The sequence below is a fragment of the Lissotriton vulgaris genome, chromosome 8 (genome assembly GCF_964263255.1).
Source record: "Lissotriton vulgaris chromosome 8, aLisVul1.2, whole genome shotgun sequence".
Taxonomy (NCBI): Eukaryota; Metazoa; Chordata; class Amphibia; order Caudata; family Salamandridae; genus Lissotriton; species Lissotriton vulgaris.
Window position 1 is genome coordinate 1,170,788,420 of NC_141696.1, and position 20,881 is coordinate 1,170,809,300.

The 20,881-nt window shown below is 44.1% G+C and overlaps 1 protein-coding gene across 1 annotated transcript in view; it reads right to left on the reverse strand.

Annotated features, from left to right (window-relative positions):
- The window catches only part of C8H13orf42 (chromosome 8 C13orf42 homolog), a 127,171-nt gene that overhangs the window by 48,566 nt on the left and 57,724 nt on the right, over positions 1 to 20,881 (reverse strand). The window contains exon 3 of the mRNA XM_086936241.1: positions 2,820 to 2,964. Within this exon, the coding sequence (XP_086792367.1) occupies positions 2,820 to 2,964 (145 nt within the window). The remainder of the gene's footprint in view (positions 1 to 2,819; positions 2,965 to 20,881) is intronic.

Here is a 20,881-nt window from a genome sequence, read left to right on the forward strand (position 1 = left end):
TCTGTTTTGCACAAGGAAGATTACTACCTTTGTAAGGGACCGTGAACCCTGGGCTTATTACCTGCTGATGTGTGGCACCCTGAAGTGTGCTATCTAAGGGCTTGTTGGCTTTCCCCCGGTTCTCTTGTGGAGGTCTCAGAGACATCAAAAACCTCCAGCGAGGAACCCACACCATCTGTGTGTGACACCTGGAGAGCGGTGCCCTCTTAAGTGCCCATATTGTCTGCTGGACCCCACTGGTAGTGCGGCATGAGTGTGAAACTAAGTATTGTACCTGGAGACTGGATTGCCTTGTGCAGAGCCCCAAAAGTACTGTCCACATCTAAGAAGTGTGGCCCCTGCATCATGGAGGCCTCAACACCTATAAGTGTCTTGTTGGTGGTGGGCAGATTCACTGGTTGTGGGACCCTGTGTGTTCATCTTTGTCGACCTTGCGTGTCCCGCTTCGTTAACATGGCGACTGCATGCTAATTGCTTGCGGTGTTCGATTCACAGGTTGGGACACTCAGAGGGATGGCGTTCTCAGAATAGTGCCTCATTCTACCGTGTCCGGCACTGCGCCTGTATGTCTGATCGGAATTGTCTGGTATCTATGTGCACCGGGCATTGTGCCTCATTTGCAGGGAGGTACAGAATTTGAAACTCTTTATTGTGTGTGACAGGTACTGTCTGGTGCAACCCATATCAACGTGCTCCAGATGTGGTGCCTCATTTTCAGGGAGGCACGGAATTTGCAACTCTTTGTTGTGTGTGACTGGTAGTGTCTGGTGTGACCCATATCAATGCACACCATATGTTGTGCCTCATTTCCAGGGCGGTATGGAAATTGCAACTCTGTCAGATGTGACTCCGATCAACGGACACCAGATGTTGCACCTCATTTCCAGGGAGGTGCAGAGGAGCAGGTTTGTGTTCCATTGTGTCCAGATTACCTGGGTGCTGCTTTGATCAACGTGTGTCTGACGGGATGCCTCATTCGTCCGAGAGGCTCTACTGCCTTCATCCTCCATTCATCAATTGTTCTTTTTGTGCCCTCAGTGTTGCTGACCACCTGCCCTCTACTCTCCCAGCTCATCAACTTCCTGTTGCCAGGTAGTATTGCCCGATCGGACCTGGGTGGTGAGTGTAATTTACTGGGCTAAGGAACACTTCCGAGAGCGATCGGAATCGTGTTAAGAGACTGCATGACCCCCGTTCTTCGCTGAACTGAGCTGGTGCCGGAAGGCACATTTTGGAATCCTTTGATTGAGCAACTATCCCCTCAGTCCACTTCTATTGCAGATCCCGTTGATGAACTTCCTGAGGGGTGGTCAAACCATCCATTTGTCAACTGCCTCCTAATTAGCCCTGCTACTACCCCACCTTTTTCCCTGGGACCCTAAGTGTGACTCCGGCCGCAATCGGTCTAGTATCAGGGGGAGGGTTGTTTATCTCCAACCCGTGGGCATAGGGCAGTCAGGTTAGCTGAAAGGTGGAGGAAGGCTTGGGCCATGTGTTATCAGCTGACCTGCTGGATTTCAGTGGCACCACATTACAGTGCTGTTTGAGTGTGTGTGTGAGTGTGCTCCATACAGACCTGCCTGATATCCGTGGCACCACTTATCGGTGCTGAGTGACTGCATGAGGACCGCCTGTTATTAAGTACACCTCACAGCGGTCTGGCTGGCACACCACCTCAGACAAGCAGAAAGTTCCAGTTCCTATAGAAGGTGACCAGATATTTTTGAGTGATTGTTGATTGTTTGGTAATGGTTAAAATATTTTTTACACTAAGATATTCTAGGTATGGGGCCCATTAACAGCCATGTTTACAAACATAGAAATATAAACATTTTATAGAGTCATAATTGAATAATTGGTGCTCGTTTATTTTATTGATTTATTTAGCATTTTAAAAGGCACCTACCCACCAGCCTCAGTGCTCTATACTGTTAAAAAAAGAATGCAGATCTTAGTTTAAATACTTAACCATCATAATGTACTGCATTAAACCAGTGGCGTAAGGAAACCTTAGGGGGCCCTTCTGCAAGGAATGGTGAGGGGGACCCCACGCAATACCCATACCCTCAAGCTGACAAGCTGATGGCCCCCTTGATGTTTAGATGACTGGGCCCCCTCCATACCGCAAGGGGTCCTGGGTGTCCGTTATGCCCCTGCTTTACAGTTGGTGCCCGCTGCTTCTGAATTTTGGACCACTTCTCCATCATGGGGTTTTGGCAAAGTTATGTTTGTAGCTCCCAACAGCGCCTTTTTGCAGCCATGCAGGGTGGTTAGCAGCACTTTACAAATACTCCAAGTAAATAAGTAAAAAATCAAAAACATATTTGGTACATGAGGGACCAACTGATAATAGATAGGGTGTCTCAGATTTTTCCCTCTATATACTTCTTGTCACTTGTAGCAGATTGCTTCCTCATGATATTTTAGCTCTTCCTTTTTTGCCTTCCGTGTTCATCGTCAATGGCTTACTTATAACATTAAAGATCTGGTGTGCAGTTCTGGGAATTCCAGAATTTTGCATTAAATGGAAATTCTTACATTTTGCAGTTTTGTAGAACTTTTGCCTGCAACAATCTAGTTCATTCAGAAAATATCTCACTGGTGGACATTTCCTCCTCAAACCCGTTTCCTGATGATACCTTATGTGGCTTTTTTGCATGCGATACCACCAAACTCATTTCACACTAAAAACATAATTTCTGTTAATTGTTACAACATTTCGTAAGATAATTTATATAACTCCTTAAACATCTAGTCTCAGAAACAGATGGTTCACCCTCTAACCTATCTTTTTGGTGAGGCGCTTAAAAAGCTCTTACCATCAAAGTCGACATCAGCATTTGTGTGGTCTGTCACTGAAACTTTTATTCGCCTCTCATCCAAATCAGCGATTACTGAGTCGAAGTAAGCTATCGCATCCAGTATGTCAGCCTGAGGAATTGTGTTTTTTCTGTCCTTGGGTACCTGTTGAAATAATTGTAGGACAAAGAAAACCATTCAACAGAGGTTCAGACACACTTGCTTAAAAATGAACACATGGTACTATCACATTTAAATGAACACAGGAAAGAGGCGTGTATTTTTTAATGTGGCTCACTGGTTAGAGGCGGCAGACCCGAGAGCAGAGGACGGCCCGGGACCAGGGTTCGATTCCCGGCGCGGCAGGTTTCTGGACCAGGGTCAGCGGACTCGATAATTCTCTCGCCTTGGTGCCCACTCTGATCAGCGATCACACTCGGCAACTCTGGGCATTAGCTTGCCTCATCTTCACTAACGGCCCCACCAGACCGCCGGGGATGCCTGGTCTCACCCTGGAGATACCCATTAAGGGACCATCTCTCAGGGAAGCCAGGAAGGGTTTCGCAGCGGTCGAAGCGCCTTGGGACCCTACGGGTAAGTAGTGCGCTATATAAATGCCTATACATTTACATTTACATACATTTACAATGTAAAGTTATGTTACTCAATTTGTTTTTCTTGAAGGTGTGTACACGAGTAATTGGCATCTTGGTTTACACAGTCAAAAAATAACCAATAGAAACGGGAAACAACACTTACAACGCAACTTTTACAATGCACTACCTTTACAACGAAACTTTTACAACGCAACGTCCATTACAACGCATACCTTTACAACGCAACCATTACAACGCATGTCACTACAACGCATATCATTACAACGCATGTCATTACAACGCAGTCATTACAATGCATACCATTACAACGCATACCACACTATCCAACACTTACCCTACTGTTGCACCCCCTGGAGTTAGAATAGTAATTTTTACCCCTACACTATCCAATACTTACCCTACTGTTGCACCCCCTGGAGTTAGAATAGTAATTTTTACCCCTACACTATCCAACACTTACCCTACTGCCGCACCCCCTGGAGTTAGAATAGTAATTTTTACCCCTACACTATCCAATACTTACCATACATGCAATGTAATGGTATGCGTTGTAATGGTATGCGTTGTAATGGTATGCGTTGTAAATGTAGTATGCGTTGTAGTGGAATGCGTTGTAAAGGTAGTTTCAAAGAATTAGTTGTAATGGCATGCGTTGTAATGGAATGCGTTGTAATGGATGTTGCAGTGTAAAAAATGGGTTGTAAAGGTATGCGTTGTAAAAGTATGCATTGTAACAACATACATTAAATAGAAACAAATAGAAGATGAATATCTCAGCAAAAGCATCCTTTTAAGACCTAATTATTTTTTGAAAAATGGAATGCTGTACCAGGCATCTGTGCTCTCAAATGCTGGTGTGGTTAAATATACCTGGCACAGAGGACTGCAGCCTGAGGATAGACACTACATAAGGGTGTTGTTCAGACTAAAAAGGCAGAGAGATACATGACCTAGGAGTCAAATGAAATCTGGAACATATCAAAGTGAAGACTTTGCAAGAGGCAGAAAGCTCACTATTTCCTTCAGTGAGCTACAGACCAGTTAGGATAATATTTTAAGACAGAAGGGAGCACAGTGGGGACATAACTAAGATGGGATTGGAAGGAAGAAATGATGATGTAGTGACCTTCATTTTGTACTTGAGTGAATGTGAGAGGGTGTCGTCCACTAATGCAGGAAACGTCAGGGATAGCTTTCTACTGAAAACTTTTTTGTGCATTTGAGACTTCGTGGGGAGAGATTGGGAGGAATATTTGGACGGCCTAGTGCAGAAGGATGGGAGGTGCCAAGATGGAAGGAGAGTGGTCAAGTGCCAGTGTGGAGGGGTGGAATGCGTGACAGTAAACAGGTCTGTTTCCCAATGTAGGAAATTATTCTGCTCCTATCCGTATTCTTAATTAAATTTTTAGTCAATTGTGGACAATTGGTGCAAATGAAATAATGAGTATGTGATGAGTGGATGTAAAAGTAGGGAGAGTAAACCGCACATCAAGGATGGTAACAGCAACATGGATAGGGGGAAAAACTGATCACAAGAATAGACTATGAGCCCAATGTATGAAAGTATTTTGGGTTCGTAAACCCACAGTTTGCAAAGCCACAGCATTTACAACTGAAAAATGCCCCTTTCTAATGTACCAAGCCCATTTTCAGAGTCAAAAAGGTTTTTCTTGCCGGTAAAACGTTTTTTTGCGACTGGTAGTAAATTGCAATTTGGCAGCAGCGTAAAAGGGGACTTCCTTCAAAATTGTGATTCATTATTCAATGTATCAAGAAAATGAGATCGTAATGCCAGACTCAAACCCTTGAACAGTTACTGTCACCTTAAAGTTGGTGGTAATTCATTTGTAGAATAGAAGGGGTCCCTTCGGGGGCTAAGCACTTTGGGAATTGCATTGGCAGCCTGGTGGAAGTAGGAAGTATCCAGGGACCATGCCTGTACCCCATGATGTTTTCCTAAATGGAAAAGTTTAATTCTTTAAAGCAGCACTAATTTCTTTATGGAACACGATCAGCTTTAAACGAAAAATAAGGGGCCCGATTCACAGATTGAATTTAAGACTAAATCCTAAACTTACTACTATTTGGTATTCACAGACTGCACTTACTACTTTCGGGCCGCAAGCTCCACCCCAAGCCGGAAGCTCCGCCTCCAGGCCGGAAACTCCACCTCCGGGCCGGAATTTCCGGCCCGAGTGCGGACGTAAAGTTAGTAGTCTTAAATCTATTCTGTGAATACCGAAAGTAGTAAATTGATTCTGTGAATCCCGAAAGTAGTAAGTTCCCCCTGTGAATCCCGAAAGTAGTAAGTGCATTCTGTGAATACCAAATAGTAGTAAGTTTAGGATTTAGTCTTAAGTTCATTCTGTGAATCGGGCCCAAGGATTCAATTTGGCCTGTTGATCCTTGCAATCCACCACAGATGTGGTTGTAGCAAACTATAGGGGTAGCAAATTACAACCTGCTTAATTAGGACTCATTACCCTCCTGTGTGTGGTGATTTTGCAATGCAACCTATTAATACAGGTTGCTTCACAAAATCGAAGCCCGTTTGCAAAACATTGGTGTATATTTTGTGACCAATTTATGCGAATTGACTCTTAGTACATTTGCCCCAAATGCCATGAATATGAGAAGGTAAATGGGAGTACATTCTGATTCCCTTCCAGGCAGGCTCCTAAGTCCATCCCAGATAACACTCTGGCCAAAAACTGTATATTATTAATAATAAACACCATGGATGTCATTTCGCCCATATCCTTTGTCAAACAGAGAAAGGGATATAAAGTCACATGGCATTCCAAAAGTGACTCTGATATAACAACTGATGAGACACTCAGTCTGGAACAAGTGTTCCCCTATTAATATCTCAAGGCCACCAAGTACCTTTACTAGATTAATTATCAAAGAGGTGTAGTTCAAATTGACATCCACTTGTTTCCCATCTTCTTAGAGATGTGTTTAAGACCCTCCACTGGCTGCTGTAATCCATTTTCCACATTCCTAAAATTAGGTCAAAAGGCTTCATCCCTGATAACATGTAGTATTTAAGGACCACCACTCAGCCCCTTAGGTAGAGAGGTCCTTCATCACAGATAATTCTGCAAGATACCATTAGAAGACGATCTTGGTAATTGCCGTCTTGTAGAGAAGGTGAAGCATCTTACCTGAAGCTGATAAGAGCTGTGTACCCAATGGGGAGCTGCTACTGCAGTGCGTGTTTATCTTTCACAGGGAACACTTCCTCCACAGACCTTCTGATAACGAAGCCAGAACTGTCAACAATGTATGCAGTGTGTTACTTCTTACCGACCAACTCTAGTTCGCTAGTTACTCCACTACAGGCTCTCCTAGGGTAGTGCATAGAAGTAGATTTACGAGGTTAGGCTTCTAGATGCCATTTTGAACATGTTCGAAATTTATATTTTATTCTTGTTGTGTGCAACGTGCCTTTTTCCTGCTCTTGTAATGTCCTGTGTGATTATTTTAGATGTACTGAGCAACAGCTGCACCCTGTTGTAATGACATTTTAGTTAAAAGTGTCTGTTCTTCTTAGTACTGTGTGTAGGATATTGTAAAGAGTGGAATTATGTTTTAATGTTACCACAGTGCCCCTGATCCCCTTCCTGGGGATTGTTAGCAACCCAAAAGCAATAATTTCACTTCAACTATGTATTGAGTGTAATTCTGCAGACTACAATAACCTGTCTTTCACATTTAGTGCTGGTGGATTGAACTAAGTTTACTTAGGTCCCCCAAGGGTGGGAAAGCAAACCCCGTAGAGCTACGCCAGAGTTGTGGCTTATGCACCACGGGTAAGAGCAAGAGTAGAATGCATTATCACCAGAATGGCAGGGGCTATCTAGTGGCCATGTGTTATGGCTGCTTCACAACTACTTAAGGGGGCAATGCAGGATTGCAGAGAGTGTTTGCACGCCTTGTGGATTAGGTCAGAAATGCCAGGGCTCATGATTGGAGCCACATAAGTAAATTTTGGGGGATTGTGGAGTCAAAGGATAGAATGGTTTACAAGTTATGTCTACCCAAACAGAAGATTGTGAGACAAATGTGGTCTTGGATTATATTACCACATATTTATGTGGCACCACCTGGGGAATGCACAAACCCAGTGAAAGACATTCTAAGTCTGGATTTATCACCATTCCATTGTAATGTAGCCGGGGCTACTCGCTGAGAAAAGTTTTGTAAAACTGCTCTCATACTTCTTTTAGGAAGTGGAGATTCAGTAGTTTGGCTGGCATGGTCAGAAGGAGAGTTGCAGGTATAGGGTAGATGGTCTGAAGCAGAGAATATGCAGATACATTTGATCCTAAAGTGAAAAGTATGTGAGTGTTCAAGAAAGCCAAGGGCTATTTACTAGTTACACTTGGAAGTCAACAATAAAGTGAATGTATTTTGCAAACTTAGGTTATACATGTGGTGGAAAACACAAGGATATTTGAAAGAACACAGCATGCAGTAAGTCTTCCAATGAAAACCCTATTTACCATTTTTTCTATCTAGAAGGAATGAGATTTTAAAGGACTATTATGCTTTTGTTGAGTGAGCCACCATATTACAAGATGTCAGCAGCTATAGCGGTGCTCCCACTGACATACAAGCATTATTATGCCTGCTCTGCATTATTTCGTTTTTCTTCTTTCAAAAAATAAAAATAAATGCCCCTGATGTGCTGGGTTTTGGGATACATTTCTGGGTTTTCATGTTTGTGGTCGCCTTGTTGTGCATGGTGGTCAACAGCATGGACAATTTGTATCAGAAGATCCCATCTAGCAGGAGGTGCTTTCCAATGCAATGTGGCTGGTTGCCCTGTGGTAGACGGCCCATTGGCTAAGATCTCCGAGAGCAAGGCCAGCAGAGCCTCTGCACTGTAAAATAAGCAGTTTCCCACCCTCTAATGAATTGAGAAAAATATAGGTTTAGCAGACAACGCAATCTCTAATTTTTGACTGATGGACAGCAACAGTCAAACCCTAAATAACCCCATTAGTCACTTCAACTTTCCTCTTTGTATGAAAATAACCACAAAAATAGGCACTTAGAAGAACTTTACACAAACACAATTGTTACGTTGCCATTGATATATCTGTATAAATAATAATCCTTGTATATCACTTGATAGTAGAGAAGTGCAGTTTTTTAACCTTGTAACAATATTTCTCTGATTATTTATTTATTCCATTATTTAGCAATATGTAGTGTTAGTGAGCATATGTAAATCTAATGCAGGCATAGGTCTAGGTGGGGCCCCACGTGCAGGCAACACTTGACATGGCTACATAGCACTGGTTCTTGAACTATTTGTAGTGGAGGGAGTGAGTGGGATGTGGGGCCCGTAAATCCCTGATGAAGGGAAGCCTCACTCATTTAATGATGCAGTCACAGGAAACTATCCTGCATCCATCCCTGTCTATGTACCAGACATTCTGATATGTTCAGTGGGTTTTGATAAATCCCAGATCCTTTCTCATTGATCCTCAATCTCCACAAAATCTGCATGCAGTTGTATTTAATCTCTGGATCAACAGATACCACCCGGCAGATACAACATTACATGCTTGAAATACAGCGGATACATTGACCAGATATAATTATCTGGAACTCTTGACCTCTATCAGATGAGCCAAGTCTTTCTCGTCCTTTGCGGTGCTATTCCTTTAGAGTTTTTATCTTCCATCTTAATTAGAAGTCTCTCTTCATTAGCAGAAGCCCTGAAGAAGTCCCTCTTTGGGACAAAACACGTCGGCTGTATGGTGAGTCACCCCTTTTTTTTTTAAATAAAGAAATGAAAACGAGGAACTTCATTCTCCATGACTTATTGAAAGTGTAAATTAAAATGCCAAATGTTGTGGTGCACCTGTGCTATTGTGATACATTGATTGACATTGTAGTACAAAGTGATTTTTGGGCAGCTTGTAAAGTTGCAGTTGATTGGCCAACTTCTGATCCAGACAGGGATTCTGTTACCAATGGTCCTTCACCTATTGTTATGAAAAAGTTTGAGCAGGTAATTACATGGCTGAAATCCAAAATCTCACCACAGGATAATGATTGTGTTAAGATAGATCGAACGGTTCAGGAGCCGAAGGAATCAGGGCCGGACTGGGAACCAAAACTGGCCCTGGCAAAGTGCTCGGGCCCCCAGTCCCCCCCACCCCCTCCCGGGAAGGGGGGTTGTGGGTGCCACCGAGCTCTTTGCCTGGGCCGGTTTTCAGCCGATGCTGCAAAACCGGCCCTGTAACAAAAACGGCCCCCAGTGGCCCCAAACAGGCCCCCCACCCATGCGGCGCACTGGGGGATTGCCCGGTGCCCGCTATGGCCAGTCCGGCCCTGGAAGGAATCTGTACATGAATACAACAAGAGGTTCCTGTAAGCCTTTAAGCAGTACAGTGGGCTAGACACCTTAGACCCTAAAGACATGGGACAGTTTGTTTCCAAGTTCGTCCGGGGTCTGATACCAGAAATTAGTTTCATGATTCAGTAGCACCTGATCTGCTGGCAGAACAAGTCAGTGGACAAACTAGTGCAGTATGCCAGGTACTGCCGTGATGAGGTGGACTCTAAACACAGGAAGCTTAAGGATAAGTTGATGCAAGTCTAAATGCAAACCACTGACAGGGAACTCCAGATACAGCCAGGTGGAGGGACGTTAGGGAGGAGACAGGGAAATCATCAAGGAGGGACCCAGAATGCGCAGGGTCAAGGAACTGGGAAACCTGTAGATCCCAAGACAGGGATTGATGTGGCAATTCTCAAAAAGACTACTGCATGTCTCCTCTGTCACAAAATCGGACATTGGAAGCGTGAGTGTAGATTGAATCCAGATAACCAGGTGCAACAGGAGGAAGAGGCAGTGCAGGTATCTGAGATTGTCAATACAGTGACGAGACCCAGGACGATGCAAGGGGGGCAGTGGCCCCACAAGTGCAAGTTCCGCAACCTCTGAGAAATAGAACATACCAGCAGATGCCCCTTTTTGAGAATTATGATGAGTACAGCTCAGACCCGTTGAAATGACGGTGCCTGAGGGGGGAGGAAGACTGCACTCTTGGGCAGTCTTAGAGGTAGACCAGAGGGGACCATTCGTAGAGGCAGATGTTGACGGTCATCCCACTACCTTTTTGGTTGATACTGGTGCTACCCATTCTAATGTGAGATCTGCGATAGTTCCCAACCTACCCCTCTCGGTCCAATCAATCCAAGTTGTAGGAGTGGCAAATAAAAAAATGACTGATCCATTGACTGAGCCGATTCCTGTGAGAATAGGAACTTTCCGAGATCGACACCAGTTCGTGGTGTGCAATTCGAGTCCAGTCTGTTTGTTAGGACGTAATCATTTGTGCAAGCTGAATTGTATCATCTACTGCACGTCCAAGGGAGTGGAATTACAAACAAATGATGATGATGCCACCTTTAAGGTTGCCAATCAGCACTTGTGCAAGGCGATATATCCTGCCTTGACAGTGGAAGAGCTTCCACTTGACCTAAGAAACTCTGTTTCATTGGATGTGTGGGATTTCACAGGAGAAGAGATTGGATTAATCAAGGGTGTTGAACCAGTTAAGATTCAGATTAAACAGAATGTTGAGTTCCAGAGAACACCCCAGTATAATCTGTCACCAGAGACAATCGCAGGGATCAAGCCTGTAATCGATTCCATGATTAAGCAGGGAATCCTGAAGGAGATAATGGGCAGTCCATGCAACTCACCTATTATGGGATTACAGAAACGAAGAGGGAAATTCCGAATCGTGTAGGACCTGCGAAAGGTTAACACGATTGTGGTTCCATATTGTCCAGTGGTACCGAATCCATCAGTGATAATATTTCAGATTCCATGCAAGGCAGAGTGGTTTACGGTGATTGATCTGTGTCAAGCATTCTTTTCGATACCTCTTCATGAGGAGAGCCAATTTTTGTTTGCCTTCCAGCTGGAAGACTGTGTGTTAACGTGGTATCGTATCACTCAAGGGTATACAGAGAGTCCATCGATCTTTAACCAGATCTTGAAAAAGAATCTTGAGAGTCTTGTTTTGCCGCAGAACTCTGTTCTCGTGCAATACATTGACGATCTCCTTATTGCGTTAGAGAGGGAGGATGCTTGCAGGATCGACACAATTGCCTTACTGAATCATTTGGCAGAGAATGGACATAAGGTGTCCCCAAATAAGTTGCAATACTGTTTGAGTGAGGTTCAGTACTTGGGTCATCGAATAGAGAAAGGCAAGAGAAAGGTGTCACCGGATCGAATTGAGGCAATCATGAATATGGCTGTACCGACCAACAAGAGGGAGGTCAGAATGTTCTTGGGGATGGTTGGCTACTGTCGCAATGGATTCCTAATTTCTTCCTGAAGGTGAAGCGTTTGCAGAGGCTGACGCACAAGGATGTGAGTGATGCAGTACCATGGGACAATGACTGTCTGGTTTAATTCCTGGAGTTGAGCGAGGGCATGTGTTGTGCTCCAGCGATAGGAATAGCTGATTACAGGAAGTCCTTTTCATTGTTCTGTTGTGAGCGAGAATGTTGTGCATTGTTGGTTCTGACTCAGAATCAAGGAGGTGTCCGTAGACCAGTTGCCTATTTCTCAGCCACCCTAGATCCGGTAGCTTCAGCTTTGCCCGGATGTCTCAAATCTGTTGCTTCAACTGGTGTCAGCATTGAGAGGTGTGAGAGCATTGTTATGGGTCACCCATTAATAGTCTATGTTCCGCATTCTGTTGAACTATTAATGACAAGGACTAAAACGCAGCACCTGACAAACAATAGACTCACACGCTATGAGCAAGTTATACTTGCCGCGGAGAATGTGACCCCAAGAAGGAGTTCTGTTTTACATCCTGCTACACTGATGCCTTTGCCAAACGCAGATGATGAAGATTGTGAAGACCATGACTGTCTTGATGTGACTGAACTTTGCACCAAACCGAGATCTGACATTGTTGATGTACCTCTGCCTGACCCCAATGAAATTTTCTTTGTTGATGGTTCATGCTTAAGAGACAATGTGGGTTAGTTGAGAGCAGCGTTTGCTGTATGTACCATTATGGGAGTGGTTGAAGCTGCTTACTTAGAAGGAGTATACTCCACGCAGATGGCGGAAATTATTGCCTTGTCGCGCACCTGTTTGGGAGCTGATTAGATCCGAATCACCATCTATACCGACAGCCAGTATGGGTTTGGTGTGGTTCATGATTTCAGACAGCTATGGTCTCAGAGGGGTTACATGACATCATCTGGTCCTCCCATTAGAAATTGAGAATATGTGAGACAACTGCTGGAAGCTTTACAGTGTGTGAAGGAATTTTTCTGTAGTAAAATGATCCGGCACATGGGAGGGGAACTGACTTTGTTTCTCTCTGCAACAAGTATGCTGATGAAGTTGCACATTTTTGTGCTGAACAAGGATGTACATTTACTGGAGATTACATAGGAGAGAGCCAAGATAGAACCGAGCTCAACATGATGTTAGTCATGGCAGACACTTGGGATGAACTCAAGCGCCTGCTGGAAGAGGTTTCAAAGCAGGAAAAAGAGGGATTGATCAGAGCAGGATGCGAGAAAGGGGATATTGACATTTTGGGTCGCAAATGATGGTCGAGCAGTATTACCAGATGACCTCTTGAGCCCGATGGCAAGGCAGATTCATGGTGCTGTGCACCTTGGAAGGGATGCGATAGTGCGAGTGTTCAGACAAACATAGTACAATCCACGATTTTGTGCGGTTGCTGAAGCAGTGTGTCAGAGAGTGTCAACAAATGGATGCTGGAAAGACGACTGTGGTTAGTTTGAGTCACATAGGGAGGTCAGGGGGATCTTCCAATAGGATGCAGTTAGATGTTATCAAGATGCCTAAGTGCAATGGGTTGAGATACATTTTAGTGGTGGTGTGTGTTTTGTCACGGCGGGTGGAAGCTTACCCAACACAAAGATGTGACACCCTCACTATAGCAAAGCCCCTATTGAGGGAGTAGATTCCTAGGTTTGGTTTTCCAACCTCGTTGGAGTCGGATAGAGAAACACACTTCCAGAGCGAGATCATAAAGTTGCTTTCCGCTGCTTTAAATGTTGATCAGAGACTCCATTGTAGCTATCGACCAGAAGCTACTGGGATAGTGGAGCAGATTAATGGACCTTTGAAAGCACGGATGGCAAAAGTGTGTTTGTCTACATTCCTGAAGTGGCCTGATGCATTGCCTTTGGTGTTGATGAGTGTTCGCAGTGTCCCAGATAGAAGGACCGGTCTTTTCCCGCATGAAATTCTTATGGGGAGGGTGATGTGATTGCCAGCAGTACCAGCCACAGCTTTGATAAATATCACTGATGACTTAATCCTTGATTACTGCAAGGGACTAGTTGATGTGGTCTGTTCTGTGTCTCAGCAGGTGCAGGTGCAGGCTGTCACTGTTCCAGCTTCAAGTGATCTTTGCCACAACTTGTGCCCAGGGTATTGGGTGGTTGTCTGCAAGCACTTGAGGAAGAGCTGCCTGGATGCTCAATGGTGAGGCCCTTATCAGATGATACTGGCAACAAACACAGCAGTGAAGTGCGGAGGTTTGCCAAATTGGTTACACGCTTCCAACACCCGCAGAGTTTCAGCACCCTTGGACGAAACAGCTCCTCTCACGAATGAAAATCCAGCTGTAGCAGCAGGGTGGCAAGAGGGGACAAGTCAAGCTGTGAGGGTTGCTGGCGAACTGGTTGCTCACCAGACCAAGCTAAGGAGGTTTATTTACACCATAGCCCAGACATTGACTCTGAGGAAGAAAGTCGCTTTGGGAGTGGTATAAAGTCAGACTCAGAGGAAGGAAGTGGTGCGCAGAGTGATCAAAAGGAAATCAGAAGGACTCTAAGCACAGAAGAAGCATGGCCTGAGAGACAGAAAAGGCTGAATCTGAGACTGGCTCCCAAGAGAGATCTTGCTCCTGTGTCTGAGGTCTCTGAATCGGAAGAGAGCGAAGAAGAGCAGATTCAAGGCCTGAGGGGATCAAGGAGGCCAAGGGTGCCTTGCCAGAGATACGCTTCCCTGGAGTGGACTTATGCAGTAACTGATGCAGGGAGTAGTGAGTACCCGGAGGCTGAGGTCCGTGATCAGCAGGAATCCTCTACTGAAAATCGATGTGGGACTGTTAGTTCCATGACTTGAAATCGAAAGGGTGTTGACCATCACGGTTCCAAAACCTCCAGTTTTGAGCAAGGTGCGGATCCTGATCTTGCACAGACTAGTTTTCCCAACGTTTGGATTTGAACAATCGCCTCATGAAATGGTAGATGCTCGTCTTGAAATTTTGCAACATGTTTTGGCTGCAATTGGATCTGAACTCCTTGTAGATTGTGAATGAACTGTGTTCTGTAAATAAGTGTTTACGAAGATAACCTTGGCCCAAGTGGAAGAAGAATAAACTTAGGGACTTTCCGTAGAAGAAGAAAGAGGGTTAAGGAAGTCTTTTTGGACTGTGCAAATAAGGAACAAGAGTACTGTAAAGGGGATTTCCAGCACATCAGAGGTGTTTGAACTGGTTAAGCAGCAACTTGTGTTGGAGATAGAGAGTCTAACTGTTCGCTTGCTGAAAACTAAACCGACAACGAGAATGGAGGCTGGAAATCCGAACCGTATGATAGGTACACTCATAGTAGGAGTGATAGTTTCAATAGTCGTAATTATCGTAATGTCAGTTGCTATTCCGCACGAGGTAGAAGTCGGAGAGGTAAAGGGAACGCCTACACCTAGTACTTCAACCAAGAAAGAGGGCATCATAGGAGTTGAAAAGGCTATGCTAGCGCAGAATAATCGTAGGTATCATGTAGATTTGTCTAGAGGTGATTTTAAGCTTAATGCAAATGCCAATCTGTTATATGAATATGTTGAATATGTTGAAGCGATGGATGCGAAAGATTGTTATGTGTGTATGCAGTTGCCTGCCTCAGTGGATGAGGGTATTAAATATTACCATCGTCCACTGACTTATGGAATTTCATGTAGTTTGTTGCTTAGTATATTCTATGGGAGAGGGCACTATGAGTACTTCTTTTCAAATTATGATGCAGTGCTTTCAGAGGTACCAGCTTACAAACACCTGAGCAAGTATGATTACTATAAACAGGAGGATAGGATTGAGAAGTATTTCATACTGACTGCAACATTAGATACCGCTTATGCCTATAGACATAACCTGACGTGCTGACTAACAAGTGTAGAGAAGAAATTTGTAGATCACGTAGAAGATAGATATAGAGAACTAACACAAACACACAACCCTGGAGAAAATCCAGTAGGTTGGACGGATGAGGAGAGAGCTCATAGGGCAAAGGGAAGCTATGCCCCTATAGCATTGGATTTAGTGCAAAAGGGGAAGTTGTGTGTGAAAAGTGTGCAGACCTATTATGATAAGGTCTCTGTAGGACAAAGTACGTGAGATCATGTTTTCACCATGAAAGAGACCGCAAAGAACTTTCTGCAAGGTTCGGTACAGGTGGTGCCAACAGAATATTATGTGTGTGGAAGGAATGCTTACGTGAGATTGCCAGCAAATTGATATGTGTTATCTGGGAATGATTTTTCCTAAAATCTACCACGCAGAGGATTTAGAACTTCTGGAAGGTGAAAAGCATCCTAGAGCGAGGAGAGATGCTAGTGCAGGAGCAGTGATTGGAGATATGCTTGGAGCAGTAATACCAAGTTTGTAGGAGATTCTGAATGATGTAAAGATTAGAAAGTTGGCGACAGTTGACAAGTTGGCGACTAATACAGCTAAGTCGTTAATACTTGTTGACGGAGAGATATTGTCAATAAGAACGATGGTGAAGCAGAACCGTCTTGCTTTAGATTACTTATTGGCAAAAGAGGATGGGGTCTGTAAAATGTTGAAGGTTCAAGAGTGCTGTACTTATATACCAGATAAGAGCAAAGATCTGGAGAAATATATAAGTAACATCACTGTGATCCATAATGAGATCCAGGATCTAACTGAAGAAGGGGTTTGGGAAAAAGTTGGTAAGGGTTTTGGAAAAGTGGGAAATTGGTTTGCGAGTTTGGGAAAAGGTATCCTTGGTTATATTATGAAGCCCATCATTATCATTATGGCCTGTGTGATTTGTTTGTGGGGGTTTGCTAGAGCTTATCGGTAGTACAAGGCAAATCAAGTTGAAAGACCTCTTAGGGAAACAGAGATAAGGATGGCTAGACTGCAGGACAGTCACTATCAGAATATCAAGAACCTAGAGAAGTTCCAACAGGGAAGAATGGCTACGAGTTCTGTTTAGGTCGGTTCTTTCTCGAGGGAATTGTAATTTGGTGATGACACTAGACATCAAAGGGGGAACTGATAGAGCGTCATGATGTTCTGAAAATTGTAGGGGTGCATCATAATCATGGATAGTCCGCACCCGCATATATTTGTGTGTTATACTAAATGATGATCATTAGAAATGTGGGGTAACAACGAAATGTGCAAGAGTAGTGATAGAAAATTAGTTTGTGTCATTCGAGAAAGGAAATTACATTTAAAAGCAATTATATATTACTCAATGTTCATTACAAAAGCCTAATGAAGTAGCCTATGTATAATGTGATGCTTTAGATTTAAACTTGCACAATATTAAAGTGTGCACATGTAGAGATGATTAATTATGCTTTGAATGTAATGAGATGTAGTACTTACAGATGCAATATTTACTAATGTGTGTAATTCTTGCTGTGTAAAGGCCTAAAATGGAGGTTCATGTTTTGCTATGAAAGGCCTATTCGTAACCTCTTATGTTAGCTGTATTTTGTAGGCCCAAAATGTTCTTTCCCTGGTAAAGCTCTCATTTGAGGTAGTCAGCGAAATACATGTGCGTGCAAGGTTTGTCTGTTCTCATGCTTCTGTTGCAGGTCCAAGGACAATGTTCTTGTTAGCTAAACTGATGCTCTTTGTTTTAGGAGTTAGGTATGGAGGAGACCTGCAACAACGTGCCCAGGAATGCCGATAATTGGAAGCTCGCTGAAGAGGTCTGAGACCCAAGGACATGCCAACTATTGCTGGACGGAGTACAAGTTTTGGTGGAAAATTACCTATGAGAGGTTCCTGGCCAGAGGAGGTGTTTCAGGGGCGTGTTCTAATAATGGTGAATTTTGTATTAGGCACAGTGCCCGAGGGATGAGTTAGCAGGGAGCCGTGAGAAGGGTAGAAGAAGGGATTGATTCTTAGAAGGGAGACTTAGCTTTGACTATTGACCCTTACAAAGTGAGTGTACTTCTTAGGAAGTCTTCACGGGCTGACACCTTTTCTTGATCTTGCCTGGGAGATGCTAAGTAGGGATGCCACCTTAAGGATAGTGTAGGGACAGATTTAACGGATTTCTTTTATAACCACTAATGAAGACTGAGTTAGATGTTGGAGCAATTGTTCCTTGTTTAGTATTCTTAGAGTTGCTCATTCTTTTTATGCTACACCGGATCAGACTGGTGCGTAGGAGGAACTTTGTATTAGTGCCCATGTATTTCTTCAACCTCGTCATGAGGTGCTTGTATGTTCAATTACTTTTTGGCTCTGTAACAAAACCTTAAATTCCAATTCAGAGTTAGTGGTCCCTTCCGAGTCTAATTTGATTGGTCCATGCTGTTTAGTTGTGAATGCATCGGTTTTCTCCCTTTTACACTCACCAGCAGATAACAAAGATCCAGTCGACCGAGTATTCTTAAAGATATTTAGAGATAAGGATCCGGCACAATCAGTTGTGTGAAGCTGTGCATCAGGCAAAGCAGCCTGTTTGTGTACCATGGCAGGGGATGGCACCAGCAACACAGCAGTCTTTGTAGATATGGCACAGCGGTGTGTTGTCCCACTTGTGCAATACAGCTCAACACATTTGGATGCTGTGCTGATTTGTGTGACAAATTAGTAAATCTGACTCTTATTTTCTTATGTGGTGAATGACCCAGGCATGCTTGAGTACCATGGGAAAGTAAGCTCACTTGATAGATGCACACACAGTTGTTGCTGCACACAGGCATGTTAGGATGTACCATTTCACAGGTGTGTGAGCTAGCCCTATAGGAGCTTTTCCATCTCAGAGCTGGTGCTTGGTATCCAACTTTTAGCAATGTACATAATCATTCAAGTGGGCACTTACAAAAGGCCATACTTCTCTCATTAGCTTAAATAAAAGCAAAGCATGATATACAATAGAATCAAGATTACCCAGCCTCACTAAAGTAACAGGTCTGAAATATGGCAAATGCTGAACTGACTTAGTGCATCCACAGCTCTGTGTGTTTTGGACTTGAGGGCTGCCAGGCATACTGGCTTTACACTGAGGGAGTAGGTCCCTTTCCGAAGAGGTACACTCGTCTCATCCACTGATAGTGTTCGAATGCCTTCAAAATAGAACTTGCTAAAAAACAAAACAAAAAAAAAAAACAGAACTTGCTATGAAAGCAACACGCCTTTATATTAAAGAAAGAAAAACAATGGATCTAGAGATTACTTGAATGAATATTGCATTTTAAAATTACAATGAGTTGAAAATTCGAGGACTACATGGAACAAACAATAGTATGAGAAATAAGTTGATGAAGGGTCGCTGTAGCCCATCCACACAGAAGTCATATACCTGCGGATGTTTACATGCCAGTAACCTGCTAACTCATCCTGTAAAATGTTACTACCCGTGAACCCTTCAGAAACACCGATAAAGAATTCCCCTTTGTGCTCTGCACTGTCTTCCAATTCTGCCACACCTCAAACCACTCCACCTCCATTGCCAACTGTTCATCAACACCCTACCTGTGTGCCTATGGCCCAATTATACCATTGGTTTACTGCTGGGTACGCACTACAAAAATCCATACACAGATGCAGGGCCAGCCTGTGAGTGGTGCATCCAGTGCAGTAGCACTTGGTGCTGAGCTTGGGTGGGGGGGGGGGACTGTGTTTAGAAATGACATATGTGATTATAAGCACCTGCTAAAGCGTTCCTTGTGTGTCCAGCAGTTTTCAGGCAACAATAAAAATGTCAAGATAACTCTGGTGAATAATGGTTCTGCTGGAGAGAGGAGGTTTTGACTCCTAATAAAGTAGCACGGAGGGTTAGCATGCCTGCTGTAAAGAACATGTACAATTCAGATCACAAAACTGTATTTTCTGTTGACAGCAGAGCTTAATTTGAGCAGGTGGTTTCCTGTGCTTGGCACTGACACTAAATTGTTAACACCGGCTCTTTTGAAAGTTTTCCCCATGGTGGCGCTGTTTTCTAATACAGAGACAAGCACAAAAACAGTTGGTTATTAAATCGATATACCTTATGGCTACTGCCTGCCTTTCAAAGCCATTTCTACAGCTGCTGGGGCCTGGAGTAGTCTGAATTGTCACACTTGGGTGTTATGGTTACTACTTGTGTTGGTTCTGGCATAGGCAGTGCTGGCAGGAGCAATGGGCTAGTGAAAGCTGTAGTGCCTCGTGACGAGGGGCCCGGCAATTATTTTTCCACAAATTAAGCACTTAGCTCAGTGGGTTACTAAGTTTGTCACAGAGATCATTTTGTTACTTGCAGTCCATAAGTTACAATTCAAATATAGCACAGTGACCTATGAACTGTCATCTAAGATTTGCATGCAAACTGCATGGTATAGGTTAGAACACTATGGGGGTCATCCTAGCGGTGAAAGCGACCGCCCGCCATAAGGGTGGGGGTCCCGTGGCCAGCATTAGGATGCACCCGCCACAGTGGCGGGCGCATCCAGCATTCCTACCATTGTGGTGGGCGGTGCACTCAGCACCGCCCGCCACAATGGCAGGAAGGCATGCTGTACACTTCGATACATAGCATGGCAGGCACCGCGCGGTGCCTGCCATGCTGTGCATGGAACTGCTGGGGGGTACCATAGGTACCCCCCATGTGCACCCCCCACCCCACCCGGAGTCCATGGGGGCATGCATCGGGCCCCAAAGCAGACTACGCATGCCTTTCCATGGCGGGAAAGGCATCTGAAGAAGCCCATACTAATATGGCTGGCGGTGTCTGATAGACACCGCCACCATATAAACCCTTTTCTGCCCCGGTGGCTAGGCGACTGCGGCGGACCCCCCAGCCATGTTAATATGGCGGGAGGTCTATGCAGCAAGGATGGTGGGCAACATAGGGAAGAGTGTGGAAACCCTTCTATGCAAACGTTAGACTCCCATCCTTGGCGTGGTTTCCCCCCTAACTTTTTGCCTTCAGAATACATGTTTTGCTGACTATTTATTTGCTGGCCTTAGGACTCTGCACAACTGACAGTGGTTACCAGTTTTAAAGTGATTGTGCTCTCTATTTAAAATAAGGTAAGCTTAGCTTATACCCAACTGGCATATCTAATTTGCTTGTAAATCCTTAGTAAAGTGGCAGTACTTGTGCCCAGGGCCTCTAAATTAAATACTACTAGTGGGCCGGCAGCACTAATGGTGCCATCCACTTGAGGAGCA